At 41.0% G+C, this 15,769-nt stretch overlaps 1 protein-coding gene across 3 annotated transcripts in view; it reads right to left on the bottom strand.

Annotated features, from left to right (window-relative positions):
• Nucleotides 1–15,680, bottom strand: part of Tti1 (Telo2 interacting protein 1) — a 43,438-nt gene extending 27,758 nt beyond the window's left edge. For 2 of the 3 annotated variants that reach the window (XM_089575008.1, XM_089575009.1), the window contains exons 1-11: nucleotides 15,388–15,680; nucleotides 15,000–15,139; nucleotides 14,835–14,910; nucleotides 14,604–14,755; nucleotides 10,714–10,829; nucleotides 10,512–10,632; nucleotides 5,585–5,750; nucleotides 3,632–3,840; nucleotides 3,123–3,179; nucleotides 2,883–3,008; nucleotides 226–342 (exon numbers count right to left, since the gene is read on the bottom strand). In XM_089575008.1, coding sequence (XP_089431134.1) covers nucleotides 226–342; nucleotides 2,883–3,008; nucleotides 3,123–3,179; nucleotides 3,632–3,840; nucleotides 5,585–5,750; nucleotides 10,512–10,632; nucleotides 10,714–10,829; nucleotides 14,604–14,755; nucleotides 14,835–14,910; nucleotides 15,000–15,139; nucleotides 15,388–15,587 — 1,480 coding nt within the window. In that variant the 5' untranslated portion in view covers nucleotides 15,588–15,680. Of the gene's footprint in view, nucleotides 1–225; nucleotides 343–2,882; nucleotides 3,009–3,122; nucleotides 3,180–3,631; nucleotides 3,841–5,584; nucleotides 5,751–10,511; nucleotides 10,633–10,713; nucleotides 10,830–14,603; nucleotides 14,756–14,834; nucleotides 14,911–14,999; nucleotides 15,140–15,387 lie in introns of those variants that run through there. The other variant, XM_089575010.1, reaches the window with a different exon arrangement.
• Between the last annotated feature and the right edge of the window lie 89 nt (nucleotides 15,681–15,769).

The raw sequence follows: 15,769 nt of genomic DNA, 5'->3' as shown, positions 1-15,769 counted from the left end.
TGGTCCATTTCTGAGTGGTTCTGCTGGATGCCACATGCACGGTTAGACTTGCAAAATGTAGAGCATTACAAATAAATTGTTGCAATAGCAGCAAATGCTAAAGGTTTTATGCAGACAACAAAATGCTCATTCGTCATGACTGAAAAAAATGAAAAATAAATTTTGTAGGCACTCAGCTCCACCCTTTTAATTTTCGATACAACAAGCCAAAAATAAAACACCTACCATAAGTTCCAAGCAGCTTGCATATGACAGTGAATTCTTTAAATATTCTCATGTCAGTGAAATGCATAAACTGATTGCGATAACAACTGCCAACAAGATCAGGAGCATTTGGAAAATCTGGAAGAAGAAAACATTACATCTCTTAACCAACAAATGAACAGTGAACAATACTATGCACTACAAAATGCGTGAGCGCAATTCAGACCAACATGCAACCCCATCCGTAAGCAGTAAAATCACGATAATTCAATTTGGGTTAATCCTAAATTCTGGTTCATTCGTAGGATTTCTACAGTCCCGTATTTTGGAACGTAAATTTCATCTGATAATTTGAACTGGAGGTTGGCACTGGCCCCATTAATTCAAAGACGTGGGATGCTACGCAGGAACAGCTGAGTGCACCGAAACATCGGTAAAACCCAAGACTGCCTGGTACGCAGCATCGCGGCTCTTATAATAGGCACGCGACATGATGACATCACACTAACATTTTGACTGCCGTTTTTGTTCTGCTTTGATTTCGGATCAATTCGCAACCCCGGTTACTTCAAATATTTTACAGAGTCCAAAAGGTATATTTATTGAGGTTTCACTGTACGTATTGCATATGTGGTATCGGTAAATCACGACATACATAACAGGTCTAACGAAGCCAGAGTAATGTAAAAGAAATGAGCAAAAATGGGGGTTCTCATAACCAGAAAAACACTACTCCTAATAGAACAAGAAACAATTTTCACAAACAATTTTTTCGGCCCAATCCTATTGGAAACCTTCATGAGAGATGTATTATAGTCAAAGAATTTTTGTAGTTTATGCAATCTCTCATTAATACATGGCACACACTGGAAACACTGGTTACTGAAGGACAGTAATTGCATGCTAGTGAAATGAAAATAAATTTGGCCCTAGCCTAAGAAGAAGGCAGCTCTCTTTGACACAATGTGATGATCACAGCTGCAGAAGTCCTTGAGATTTAATGGAATGCTGTATTATTTTTAAATGCTAACATGCTGCTCAATCAAGATACAACATGCTGATGGAGAATTACACGGAATTATACATGCAAAAAACCACTGCTATGTAAGTTAGCGCTGCTCTTGCTCCATTGCACTTCTTGTTGGAATGATAGCAGTGTTGTTTTTCAGTATAATCATTCCTTACATGAAACAAAAAAAAAAAAGGCTGCACTGAAAGAATGTAACCGTATAAGCAAAAGTGACATTTTTACAAACAGCACAGTGCACCTGACAGCGAAATCAGGTGCACTGATTAGCAAAGGGAGACACATTCCCGGGCACCCACAGAACATGAGCTGCAAACTTGCCAACTACATTCTGCACCAACTTCAAATGAGAATTCCTAATTTAAGCAGAAGTAATTTGCCTGATTCTATTAATACAAGGTGCTCTTCATTACCACTGTGATTTCATCATGCGGTCTTGTCTGTTCTTGGCCTTCTTAAGCTCATGTTAACTTCTTCCTTGTCACTTCTATCAAATCATCAAGCATTACAACAAAAAGTACAAGGCAGCTAAAGCTAAAAAAAAAAAATACATGAATATTGCAGGAGAACAAAAGTACATTTCTGTTTGTTTGACACAGCCTGTGATTAGGGATTGGAGTTTTAAGTTTAAACTGAAAATAAATTAATAGATAAAAATCAACACACGCCAAATTCAATTTTTGAAATTCGGTTTTAACTGAAAAAAGCCACACCTATCGGGCTATTGACCACAAGTTACAAATGGTCAAGAGACAGAAGTGTGGAAGCCAGGAGCAGGGTAAGACAACAGGACTGCTGGGATAAGCAGTGCAGTTGTACACTTTGAGGCACCGCTCCACTACTTTAGACGCATGTCGAATGTCGACCAAGAGGCGCCATCAACTCGTGAAGCTTTGTCCACTAGTGTAAGACACAGCCGGAAAAAGGTATTCCGACACAAAGGTGACTATCAGAGAAGTCTGGTTCCACCTGCCTAAGTTAGAGAAGTGTACCTGTGTGTTCTTCTGCCTGCAGCTTGCATTTTTTTTTCTCACTCATTTGATTTTTATGCAACCTAGTTTTTAGAAATAAACTTCTATTTCGTTTTTGTCCTACTGTTCGATCACTTCTTCTCCTACTTTTTTCTTATGGTGGTAGCACTCTATACTGCAACCACTGTTCTATACATGATCATTTGCATGTTAGTTACTGGTACATCAACTGCTCTTGCTATAAGCAAACAAGCTAAGATAAGCTAAATGTGACTTTTGACTGCACAGAGGTCGCACAAATACCACAAAAATAAAAAAATAAATTCTTCTATGAGAAGATATTTAAAAAAATGAAATCTCAGTTCTTAAATAAGTGCTGAAAAAAATACTACCAAATTTTGAATAAAATACAGACCAAAAAGTCCGATGCCTGCCTATAATCTATGGCAGAGTGAGAACATGAGCACAAGAAAAATGGACACACATAGCAATGCAGGCATATATTTCTCAGTTCACATTAACTAGCCCAATTCCCTATACGTTACTAAGTCAGCTGTTTCTTTGTTTTCAACTTTCAACAGAACTGAAGTTACAAGAACTGAAGTTTCCTTCTCTTTTGCTGCCTTTTTCATGGATCTGGTGCAAGTAGGTATCAGCCTGAAAGGTTTAGGAGCACATACCTAAAGGTGCTGCCTGCTCGGCAAAAAGCTTCATGTCTCTTGTTTCAAACTCAGTCAGCAGGAAAAGCACACCCAGCAGCTTCTGGGAGACAGCGGCTGACATAAGAATCTTGGCAATTTTATCCCCTGCATTGGTAAAGTAGTGTCGTCACCATCTGGCATTCATGCATTACACATAAAATGCCAAAGAAAAGCACTGAACTGTTCTCAACACTAGTTCAAACATAAAATTTTACTCACGAAAAATTTTTAGGTACCCACAAAGCAACTTTACCAAAGTTAGCTTTTCACTTTCACCTGAAACAAGAAAGAATTGTTTTTATGCACCACATCAATAAGCGTAAAAATCAACATTAGATATATCTTTACAACATATTTAAAAGCACTGTTAGGGATTGAACAGAGTAATAGGTGGCATAAAATATGCGTTTTATTTTTTCAATTTTGATGCATAAATATTCACCTAGTAATCATGTCATGGGACACCATTTCCTCTAGCATGATGGATATTCAATTAAATATTCCAAGTTATTGCAAACTATAGGCTTCAGACTAGTAATCTCAAGACAGAATTGGCATGTTTTGTTGTTTAGTTACTCCTTGGAAAGGCTATTAGTGCTCTGAACAGATGTAATTATGAAAGACAACTGCTACTAGTTGCTAGCTTATTTCCCATGAGTATTACTCAAAAAGTGCTCTTATCATCGGCATCCTCCAGCAGAACAAAAAGTAGACAGGGCTGAACTTACTTCCCAAGCGCAGCAACCGTGGGAATCTGCTCAAAGTTTTGTGGAAATCTTCTTCAAGAATCTCAATCAAGGACAGTGAATCCACAACCAGCATTTGGTTTCCAACCTCATCAAGCACTAAGTGGCTTTGACTCGACACTCTTTCACTGTCATCAGCACACAGTGACAGGACCATCTGAAGGACTGAGGGAGCTAAAATCTCCAGCGATCTACAGAAAAGAAAGCACATCACAGTTTAAAACAAAAAACATAGGAGAAAGCACAGCTAGCAAATATTAAAGAAGACTAACAAAACATTAATGCAAAAAAGTACAGAATAATAATTAATGACAGACATTCAATACAAAACTTATAAGTAGTGCTTTCCTCAAATACAAGTGCAGAACACCACTACAAAAATATTTTCCTGGGAGGCTAAAAGAACTGAAACAAGCAATTTGTTACATACACATATATACACACTAGACAGCCCGCTTCTATCTTCATGACTATAATGTATTCAGCGTAAAAATGCTAGAACACTTCATCAAACAAATATGTGAAAATGCATTCAATTCTTCTTCTTTTAAAAAGGTGCAAGAACTCAGCAGAACTTGTGCACTAATTAAGCAGATTAACACGAAACGAGTGACATAATACCAAAATAAGTTAAAATTTAATGTCAAATGAAATCCCTCAATCAGTACTTAACATAGAAATTTTTCTGCAGCTAGAAAGCTGAACAGGTTTCACTTTCAGCAGCATGAGTTCATGCCCTCAGGTGGATGATAACTAGGCTTCTGGCTTGGTAGTTTTAAGAAGCCTCCAGAGCTCAAGACTGGGCCCACCCAGTGCACGCACACATGCACGCACGCTCGCTAGCTCAAATGCTGTCACAAGTCGATTGGTTTGGTTTGGTTGGGGTTTAACGTCCCAAAGTGACTCAGGCTATGAAGGACAGCGTAGTGAAGGGCTCTGGAAATTTCGATCACCTTGGGTTCTTCAACGTGCCTCTAGAATTTTGCCTCCATTGAAATTCGATTCCCGCAGCTAGGATCGAACCCGTGTCTTTCAGGTCAGCAGCCGAGCACTATAACCACTGAGCTACTGCGGCGGGATAGTCACAAGTCGAAAAGCAACTTTCAACTACCTACAAAAAATGGTTCTGGTTGTACTATCAGCCATTTCTGGAAGGATAATCTTAAGCCTAGAAAGATGAAAGACCTTAGAAGCAAACAGAATGCAGGATATTCAAGCTCCAAGCCATCTTGAAAAATAGCATTACTGCCTGCCTGAATCAAACCAAGCTCACTCAATGTCGAGAGACAACTTTGAGAAATGCTTTCTGATGGCAAGGGTGTTCTCAGTGACTGCATAAATATAAGGAGTCTAGGTCAACCTCAATGCTTTCAAATGCATATAGTAGGATAAGAGAGAGACAGGTACAACGGCCGAAGAGCAGGAGGTGTAGATTCCACTTGCAAACAAGTGAAAAGGCATCTCACTACTCATCAACATGTCAGGCTCAAACAATTTGATGTTTTTACACCATTTCACTAGTGTAGGTGTGCAGAGGTGACCAATAACCTCAGAAAAAAAATTAGGAGGTGGCAGGGTTCATGCAGCGACAGCATCTGTAGTGTGCAATACAAGCGGCAAGCAAAAAGGGCAACAAGAAGAAAAAAAAAAAGAAAACATCTCAAAAGTATTTTTGAGCTGTTTATTTTTTTCATTTTCTTTCAAAAGCACTTTGCCTGCACTTTTCAATAGACATTACCTGCTTCAAGGGGCATCCACTTTGGTGACACTTTACAAAAAGTGAAACCGAATCCAGACGTCTGGCTCCATGGGAACTTTTTCAGGTCTCATAAGTGGGTAGGTTCATTTTGTGCACAGCACCTTTCCTAAAGGATCCCTCTAACAGTGAAGTGCCTTTATTTCCCAGGACGACAAAGTATCCTTGATCTCACTCACCTGCCGCACTGCAAAAGAAGAGTGCGTGCCCAATCCAAAGCTGCCATCTTCACCTTCTCTCCACACTGGGGAAGAGTAGGCAGCACCTTGTCTACAAGGATGATCAGTTTCTCAGCAGTTGACTCTGCCCACTCCTTGTTTCTGAAGACGATGGGCACTTGTTCCGCTGCACAAGAAAAAGAAAAAAAGTGTTTTGCTGCCAGCTGGCTGGGAACAGACTGCGCAATTGGATGTGAACAGACAGCATGTGAAATGCACAAAATTTTTGATATTCACATCAATCAAGCCTAAACAAAAGCAATCATAACACTTTAGAATTAAGTGAAACAAAGAGAAATTAAAAAAAAAAAAAGAAAATACACCACTTGACAGAATGCACATTCTGCACCAATCTTCTTTTCCCAAGGTAACTGCTAATTAAAAAAAGAAAGTTCCTGCGTTCCACAATAAGCAAAACTGCAGCAAAAGTTGGACCTGGAGTAATGTAATATCACTGTCATTGTGCACATACTCCTCACAAGGCTATTCAGTCGCTTCACCAACCTGATCAGGATTTGAGGTTTTTGTCGCAAACAACACTAGAGCTTAGAAGATATCCACGCAGCTCTAGTCAGAATTTGAAGTTTTTCTCCTTCTTAGCAATAAAATATTAAAAAACAGAAAAACAAAAATCAAGTTCTTTATAAATAGCGTACGACAACCAGCGGTTGTCGAGATCAAGATCAACAAATAGAGAGTAGAGCGCACCTAAACTGGCCACAAAAGCGTGCATAAAGCAATCGATGTACATGTATGCCATCTGCCAAAAAGCACTTCTAAAAAAGCTTGAAGGATGTATATTTAGCACTCCTCATAAACTCAACGTACAAAATTTGGCCCAAGTCTTGTAATTATCTGCATCATACATTTGTCTGATCCACTCAAAAAGGAATTAATGGTGTGACTTGATACATTTTTAAGTTCTTTACGAACTTGAATATCACAATGTAATGACTGCTATCCTTTCTTGTAATTAAACATTTTTCTAACAGCCCCTACACAGTAGTGTTTGGGTGGCACAGATCAAAAGGTGCTTGAGTAAACGTAATAACTACTAACACTGCATGGGCCACAGCAACAAGACAGAATGTAGAACACTGGATGTGGCAGAAGCACTGAGGAGAAGCAGTCATGCTGAACACATATTGCATGCCATCATGCTGAAAAGGCACAGGTAGCAGATGGTGCCACGGTAACCCTCACAGTCATTGCTTCCAACAGCCTGAAAAATATGCATCCCCACTCCTTTTAACAGATTAACTGAGTAATCACAAACCAAGACTGCGGTGTGCACACAAGATAGCTTCATAGTTATGCAGTAAAATTAAAATTTCTTTGAACAAACCCTTCAACTTATTCAAAACATCTTTAATGACTACATGCATGCATGACACCAAACTGAGCCTAAAGAGAAGGTATTAAAAAAAAAAACAGGCTTTGTTATCCTACTCTTGGAAAAATATACTTAGCAAACATAAATGTTCTGTCATTCTGTCACTCCAGTGATTCTGTTATTTACCGCACCATTAGTAATTGTCATGATCAATACACCCTTCAGACAGATCCTAACAGCATACTAAATTGGTGCAATAAACGGCTAATGTTCCTCAATCCTACTAAATGTAAACTCATGTCCTTTGCAGGTTCGATCCTGGCTGCGGCGGCCGAGTTTCGATGGAGGCGAAATTTCAGAGGCCCGTGTGCTGTGCGATGTCAGTGCACGTTAAAGAACACCAGGTGGTCGAAATTTCCGGAGCCCTTCACTACGGCGCCCCTCATAGCCTGAGTTGCTTCGGGACGTTAAACCCCAATAAACCAAACCTTCTCTGGTAAAAATCCCTATCACTTTCATTATTCAGTTTCTTACACACCAATTGAGCTAGTACAGTTCAATCATATAAATATCTAGGAATCACCATCTCTTCCAATTTATCACAAGTGTTCATATTAGTAACAACATTTCAGCATCGAACAAAAACTAGGTTTTCTTAAGTGCCCACCTTCACCTTGCTCCACCATAAGTAAAGTTCCTTGCGTATAGATTAGTGATGCAAAACTATCGGAAAATTGACTATCGATAGTATCGATAGTTTTTTTGAAACTATCGATAGTGTAAAAAACTATCGATAGTGCTACTATCGATAGACTATCGATAGTCTACTATCGATAGTAATACTATCGATTCTACTATCGATAGTATTACTATCGATAGTGTCGCTATCGACAGTACTACTACCGATAGTACCGCTATCGATAGCAACACTATAGATAGTGAAGCTGTCGATGGTAAGACTATTGATAGCACCAATATTGATATTATGTATTTGTTGGCCAGCGATATAACCAAAACATTTACGATACTCTCCGGGTAAATTTTGACCAGCTGGGGTTCTTTAACGTGCAGTGGGACAGTTCGGAAAAATACGTGCAACTGCGGCCGATGAAAGAACAAACAGCACAAGTTGTGCTGGTTTGGTGATGCAACTGCTGCAGAAATGGTTTTCGCACACGTACTTCACAACTAGGTCACTCGCACGCTAACATTTTGTCCAGCAACTTTACGTAGGGAACGTCTGCAGAGCTCGGTGACGCGTAGGCTGCAAAAACGGGCAAGCCCTGTCAGTTACTCATACCATAACCTCCATACCACACATCCGGGAAACCAAGTTTAGGATGCAGTGGGTACGCGTGGTTGATTTTGTAGTATCTATAGTACTATATATAACAAGTAGTATCGACACGGCTATGGATAGTACTATCAATAGAACTATCGATAGTCTTTTCTACTATCGATAGTATCGATAGTACTATCGATAGTTTTGCATCACTAGTATAGATACTTATAAAACCCAAATTAGAATATAAATCTTCCATATGGAGCCTACATCAAGTATATCTAATCACTGCACTGAAAGCTGTTCGAAATCATGCCACCCGTCTCACACATTCATGCATACTCATATGACATCAGTGTTTCATCTTTGAAAGTAACATCCGGACTGCCACCCCTCTGCTTTTGTCGCCGCATCTCAAGCCTCACCTTTTATCACAAGTTTTTTTGTTCTTCCCTCAAACAAGCAATGTATATCACAACCGCAACAAGGATATCTCACTGTGCCACTCATCTGCCTCAGCCGCCGCGGTGGCTTAGCGGTTATGGTGCTCGGCTGCTGACCCGAAAGACGCGGGTTCGATCCCGGCCGCGGCGGCTGGAATTTCTTTGGAGGAGAAATTCTAGAGGCCCGTGTACTGTGCGATGTCAGTGCACGTTAAAGAACCCCAGGTGGTCGAAATTTCCGGAGCCCTCCACTACGGCGTCTCTCATAGCCTCAGTCGCTTTGGGACGTTAAACCCCATAAACCAAACCAAACCATCATCTGCCTCAAGTTGCACGCCAGCCATCGCACACTTATACGTTTTCTGCTTCATTCTTTTTTCCAATATCTGAAAATTGGAACTGCCTATGCAATGACATCATCCTCATCGCTTTGTGATCTGCTTTCCAAGAACGTGTAACTGGTCATCTTCAATGATATAATAATTGCTACTTGTTTTCTTATTCCAAGTGTAAGCCCAGCCCTTACGTAACACCCCCTTGAATAAAGGCCTCTAAGGAAATAAAACTGAACTGAACTGAAAAAAAAACATACAGTCGTAATAGTTTGAACACTACTGGCAGCAACCAGTACATAAATTTATATCAAACAAATGCTTGTTAACTGCAAACTCACTAACACAAAGAGAAAATCAGTGACTTGCCTCTTAAAGATAAGTTGGAACATTCTAAATTCACCTTTCCTTGTGAACTTTCATCTGCATGCTCACTAGAAAAGATGAATTTTGCAGCCTGCTTTCTACACTTCACTAAAAAAACATCTATTATCAACTCACGCAACTTCATGCCATACCTAAGGTTGCGTTATCTCATTTCCTGTTCCCTGCTCCGACAGAAAATGGTCAATTTGTTCCTCATGTTGAATATTTTTTGTATCTGCTTCCAATTTAATAACCTCTGCATCTATTCATTGCCCATCGGTATTTGATGTCTTGTGTGTTCTCTCTCATGCTCTTATGCATTGCCGTTTTATGCCTTAGTTTTTTTGTCTGAAGAATTATGCCCATTAACTATTGTATGACTTAATCATTGCAACAAATTATACTAACAGGTTTCAATTTGATTTACACCTTTTGTCCAGCTCCTCTGCCAAACTAGTGTGCTTATACCCATGTATTTCTGACGGGAGGTCCCCCGGTCAGTTTTACTTTGGGACCTCTAGCTGTACTAACTTTTTATGCATTTTTGATTGATTTGTACTTCATTTTAATAAACCTTACACTCATCCAATTTAATATGTTAATGAAGTTGGAACATGCCCTCATCAGCAGCTCACAAAGGCCATTTCAGTGGAATGCTCCAGTACAGGCATCTGTAGAAGTTCTCCGAACATGGAAACCACAGAGCCATGAACTGAAGGATGTGTTGTGCACTTTCCTGTGCAACTCATGCAGTGCACCCCTCAATATGAGGGCACGGCTCCAGGCAGAGAAAAAATTAAGCTTTTCGGTGGCTTCTGTGCTCCGAAAACTACTGCGGGCACCTGAGCACTTCAGGCATGCACTTTGGCTAGCAGCTCCCCGTTTTCCTTCCCCTCCAGCGGAATCTTACTACCCAATGGGCACTGAAGCTTCCCTGGATATCCTGGGGACGTGTGAAGGCGGACGTCCCTTGAACGTCCAATGGAGTTTCAGTGCTCATTGGGAATGTACTTTAAACAACCTGTAATTGGACAACAGCATGGTGCACTCCATGTGAAAGTACAGAAAATCTGTGATGAAGGCCAACTAGGAACCACGAAATTAATAAACCTTAAACTATAATGCAACTTACCAGGACTTTTCTCATCAAGTTTTGCGACTTCATCATCTGGGCTTGCAGCCTCCAGGTATGCATCACCAAGAACCATATCAGTAATGCGGCCCCATGTCTTTAAAGCATGGACAGTGACATTCTGAAAACAAAAACAAGGAAATCAATTTATGCTTACTACAGTTATGCCATGCACTTAGACACAGTTGGCACTGAACATCACCTGACTCCTGTTTTCAGCATTGAGTATCACCCGAGTGAGTGCAAGAGATATGCCTGGAAAAAAGCCTGCAAATGCATCTCCAACTTTTTGGAATAGAATTTCACTCTTGAAGACATCTGAAACAGAAACAGAAGACATGGCAATAGTGCGAGTTTGAAAAATGGCATGTGTTAAGCAGTCCGACAGCTCACCCTATTAACTGTGGTTTCACTAGTGGAGACGAATAGTAATGCTTCTGTAAGTTCAACTGCAGGCCAGTTTGACATTAAGATTAAATTTATTTATTCATTTTTACTTATTAACCTACATTGAGTGATATGGCATTATTGGAGGGGGAAATAACAGCGGCAGAATCAGACCAATCAAGAGTTTCGTGACGCTACTTTCCATTTAATATATAATGAACCAGACTATGCCACTGTCTACACATTGGCACTATGTATGGAAAAGAACTGTGACACCTAGTACTTCGAGAGCAATATGCCTAACAAAAGAATAAATGGAGAACGCAAGCAAATATTTTGGACTCCTATTGACAAGTTCCAGTTGCATGTTAAGCCACAAAAATCTAGATTTTTGCTTTAACACTGGTGTAGGCGATGCATCATGTTAGTATTTGTTTTGGAAAAAGCCAACATGTACTGCAACTAAATGCGCACAATAAGCAAATATGCAGCCAAATACTACATTTAGATGTAAAATATGAGCACAACTAAAGATAGTTTAATTGGAATAAGTGCCTCTATTGCTCGTTAGTGGTGACACCACAGCTGGCAGAGGTATGATTGCAAGTACAATAAGCAATTCACACCCTTATTGAAGAGAAGTACAAATATTTATTCAGTTAGAAGAACATCGTTATACAGCAAGAGCTGTTACTGGGACCCCAACCTAGTGAGGTTGTGTAACTGAAGCCCATTGTAGCTGCAGCAGAAATCTGCAAGCAAAGGTAAGCAAAGAGAGAGAAGAAGAGGGAAAAGATAAAGAGAAAAAAAGAGAAGGAAACGGGGCATGAAAATGAAGGGGCATCACAGCTCTCATTGAATGTTTCAACTAAGCTGTAGCCTAGTCTCGCCAGTCATTTATTACATCAAGGTTTCTTACAAAGTTGGCATTTTGTGGCAGGTCTGGTCTGATACCTTGTTCATGGTGGCCAGGGGCATAGCCAGGGGGGGGTGCTTATGGGGCTTCTGCCCACCCCCCGAAATTGTTTCGAACTGTCACGCGCCACTGACCAAAACAACCACCGGCGGCGGAAGTGGACTTTGTCACCTACAATGTTTTTTTCAGACTAGAAAAGACATTTTGGCGTGAACATTGCAAGATCGGGTTGGATTTCGTGGCAGCGCCCATGCACCTGGAGTCATGTAACGCAAGGAGCCCCATCCTAGCACTAGCTTTTAAGTGCCTATCGATGGCAAGCGGGCTCACCGCGGCATCTCGCGACAGCCGCGGAGTATACGGAGCCACGCATTTCAATTCGGAAACTTAGAGGGTATAATGTTCCCATAAACTTTTGACGCGAAAGCTGCACTGAGATTTCAAAAGTGGCACTTTAGATTTTCAAATCGGGAACTTCAATTAATTTACTATTCTTATATTTTACATATTTTTCCATATTTTGCAGAACTCCTCGTTTGTACATGTGCTCGCTGTTGCGACTAAAATTTCGGGGCAATTACTCGCAATACATGACCAGTGACAGCTGCTGCTGCGTAGTAGACTGGAACGAAGGACAGCGTCATTGAGATTTTTCGCTGGCAGTTGCATATGTACAAAAATGTAAAGGTTCTTCAACAACAAAGATTCATTCAAATATTTGTCCCCTACTTGCTCATTTCATGGCCTTTACGTTTTTCATATCAGCGGCATGCACTGCTTTGCTCGTATCGGACTGATATAGCTCTAGACTTCGTGTCATATTTTATTATTTATTAAATACTCAAAAACATGGAAGCATTGGTATCAGTTTTGTTTGCCACGATTTTTAAACATACGAATACATTCCTTTATTTAAAAAATACATATTTCACTTCCCTAGACAGTGCGCAGCGTTAACTAATACACAATGGCATTGTCGATGGCAATGCATCTATTATTATTGCGCTTGATCTCTATACAAATTCTATGAGGAGGCCGCGCTGCAACATGAGCCCCACCCGAACAAAATTTCTGGCTACGCCACTGATGGTGGCATGTACGAGTGGAAATGTAAATGGGGCATATAGCTGTTTACCTAGATGCTAACATTCGTACTAACAGAAACTTGGACACAAGAGTGTTCATGCTTAGCACTTTTGCCTTATCACGGGGATTTCTCCTATAATATTTTTATACAATGGTTGTGCATTATTTTGCACACCGTGCTATGCATATAAAGAAAAATTGGAGGGGACACTTACTCTCTGCCTTAAGGGTATGATGCGATAGCGTTCATTGGTTAATTAATGCCCATATATGCAGAATTAGCCATTCTGGACTTTACATTCACAGATCCCTGGGGGTCATCATACCACTCCTGGCGCAGTGGTGCAATAGTTAAGAGATGTGCCACTGCCCTGCGATGGCAGGTGCTGCCACTGGTGCAACCGAGGTGGCTCTTCCCAAGTGACCAATCCTTAATTTAGCTGCTCCTCGCCACTGTGGTCAGTTTGCTCACAATCCGGTGGGCACGTTGTGATGATGCCGCAAGGTCATATGACCTAGGCGGCCCACCTTGTTGCTTCTCCAAGGATTTTTCGCTCACAACACTGACAATGCTGCCGGTTTTTCTGTACAACAGGAGCTTCAACACTATCGCGTTAATATTTTAGAACTCCTAACTAACCCTTATGAAGCCCAACACGATAGCATAAGAAGTCACTCAGCCCCCCTTCGCAACCCCAGAAGCACCTTTACGCTATGCACATATCCGCCTTGCAGCCTCTTTCCTTTTACACAAACGGACTGCTAACACTACTGAGAAGTGCTCCTTCACCGTTCCTCTACCTCCACAGCAACATCACGCACCCTGTCACAAGACTCAACGTGCCAGCCACACAGCAGTGGAAACTTTCCACACGCTCCGACTGATGTGCAGCTGCACTGCACCAACCCCTCACACATCATATGCCTTGACATCTGGTGAGTGGTGTCTCCCTCTCATTGGTTGATTGTCGTGTGACGTCATGACCTTTGCTTTTCTTCCGAATGTCCGCTCTAATGCTGTTGCATTAATAACCACTTTGCACATTAAAAATTGGCTAAAAGGCAGTGCTTGCAGTTGTTCATTCTTCTTTCATCTCTATTTTTGTCTTAAAGCTTGGAATGCCATAGAACGAAACAAAAACATTGCTTTATTCCACCATTTGTCAAGAGAGAAATAAAATATATGCTGTATGCACAGTGCGCAAGATAGTAGGGACACGCCTTCCGAGAGAGGATGCTACTGTGATAGGACCAAATTTCCTGAAGCATTATTACAAGTTGCAACATATATTTACTCATCCGTGACATGCACATACTTTTCCTTCACATGATATCAGACAAAACTCATGCAAAACATGGCAGGAGAGACATTTGCATCAAGTCACACAGATTATTCCACTCCACAGGAGTTTACGCACGTTTGGCAGCAACACAATGCCCAAAACATTACTTGACAAATTCCTTCAGTGCCATAAAAGTACTGATACCAATACTTTACATGGTTTTCTTGGCACAAAGGGAATTAAAAATTGGTGTGCTTCATGCAAAGTGCAATCCACCCAAGTGATAGAAAGGTGACTAAATGCGGACCTCAGTCAGCAGTACAGGTAAAGCAAGATTTCTGAATATCGAATCAAGATGGAGGATTCACTAAAGCAATAGTGGGACCAAAAATGTTCATGGCTGGCATGAAGTGTGCATACCATCGATGTTGTTGCAGGCAAGTGCAGCTAAGCATTCCATGGAAGCAACTTGGAGCTGTCTGTTCCGTTCTTTTTCAGCTAGCTGAATAAGAATGGTGACAGCATGGCTCAGGCGCAAACGGAAGCCCACGTCATACAACTGTAAAATCACACTGCAGAAAGGCCATAAGTTTAGGAGACATCCATGGTTTCACATAAACCTAAAAATAAAATGAAAGAAACAGGTCTCACCGTGGCAGTGCACTCTTGACGAGAGTTTTTAATGCACTGCAGAATTCAAGTTTCAACTCTTCACTTGTGGCCGATACTATCATAGCAAAAAAAAATTCACAAGTCAATACATAACTGATTTAAAGGAAAGAAATGCACGGAGACAAATACTGCTCGCAAAATTACCTTGCAGAGAGTCTTTAACTGTGGTAACTACGATCAGCAACTGGAGAAAAATATCATTGAAGAGTTTTTCGTCGTTCACGCATGTCTTTTCCAAAACAAAACGGATGGTAGCAATTGTCTCAATAACCAATGTTTCACATCTGGAAAACAGAGAAGCAGCGGTGCAAGGCAAAATAAAAGAAAACGCACGAACACATTCTCGAAGGCAACAGACAAAAAACGAATAAAAGCTCGCTTTATTATGCAGAGAACGACAAGATCACACAAACTACTCTGCCTGAGGTGCACGGCATTTGCAATCACTTGAGCAGCGCTGACGCTTTTATATCGCGACCATTATCGCAGAATGCACTTTGAACAACGTGAATCACAACTTAGCACTGCTTACTTGTTTTCTTTTTTCAGCACTAACGCTAGAGGCAGGAGAAGGTACTGATGGAGCTCCTGACAGGCGTCATCAGACAGTTGCTCGAGAGCGCGTCGGAGAATAGTTACATTTTCTTTGGACTGGTTTTTCAAAAGCTGTATGCAGAGAGGCTTCACTTCGTGTAGCGCTTCAGATGTGCTGAGTTTGCCGCTGAGAGGCATTTCGACCTAGCTACAGCTCACAGTTCAAATGGTTCCAACCCCATGCCTGAATGGCACGCAGTTTTGTTGACAAGCAGACGTGCGGAAAACCGCCGCTAGGCGCTTCAGCCCAGCACGCCACTGATGCCACCCACGTGAACATATCCATACCATCTATCCGTCCTGCACATGTAGCTCATAGC

The sequence above is a fragment of the Amblyomma mixtum genome, chromosome 2 (assembly GCF_055824585.1).
Source record: "Amblyomma mixtum isolate Tamu chromosome 2, ASM5582458v1, whole genome shotgun sequence".
Classification (NCBI taxonomy): domain Eukaryota; kingdom Metazoa; phylum Arthropoda; class Arachnida; order Ixodida; family Ixodidae; genus Amblyomma; species Amblyomma mixtum.
The sequence above is the reverse complement of the archived record's forward strand: the minus strand, read 5'-3'. Positions and strand labels throughout refer to the sequence as shown.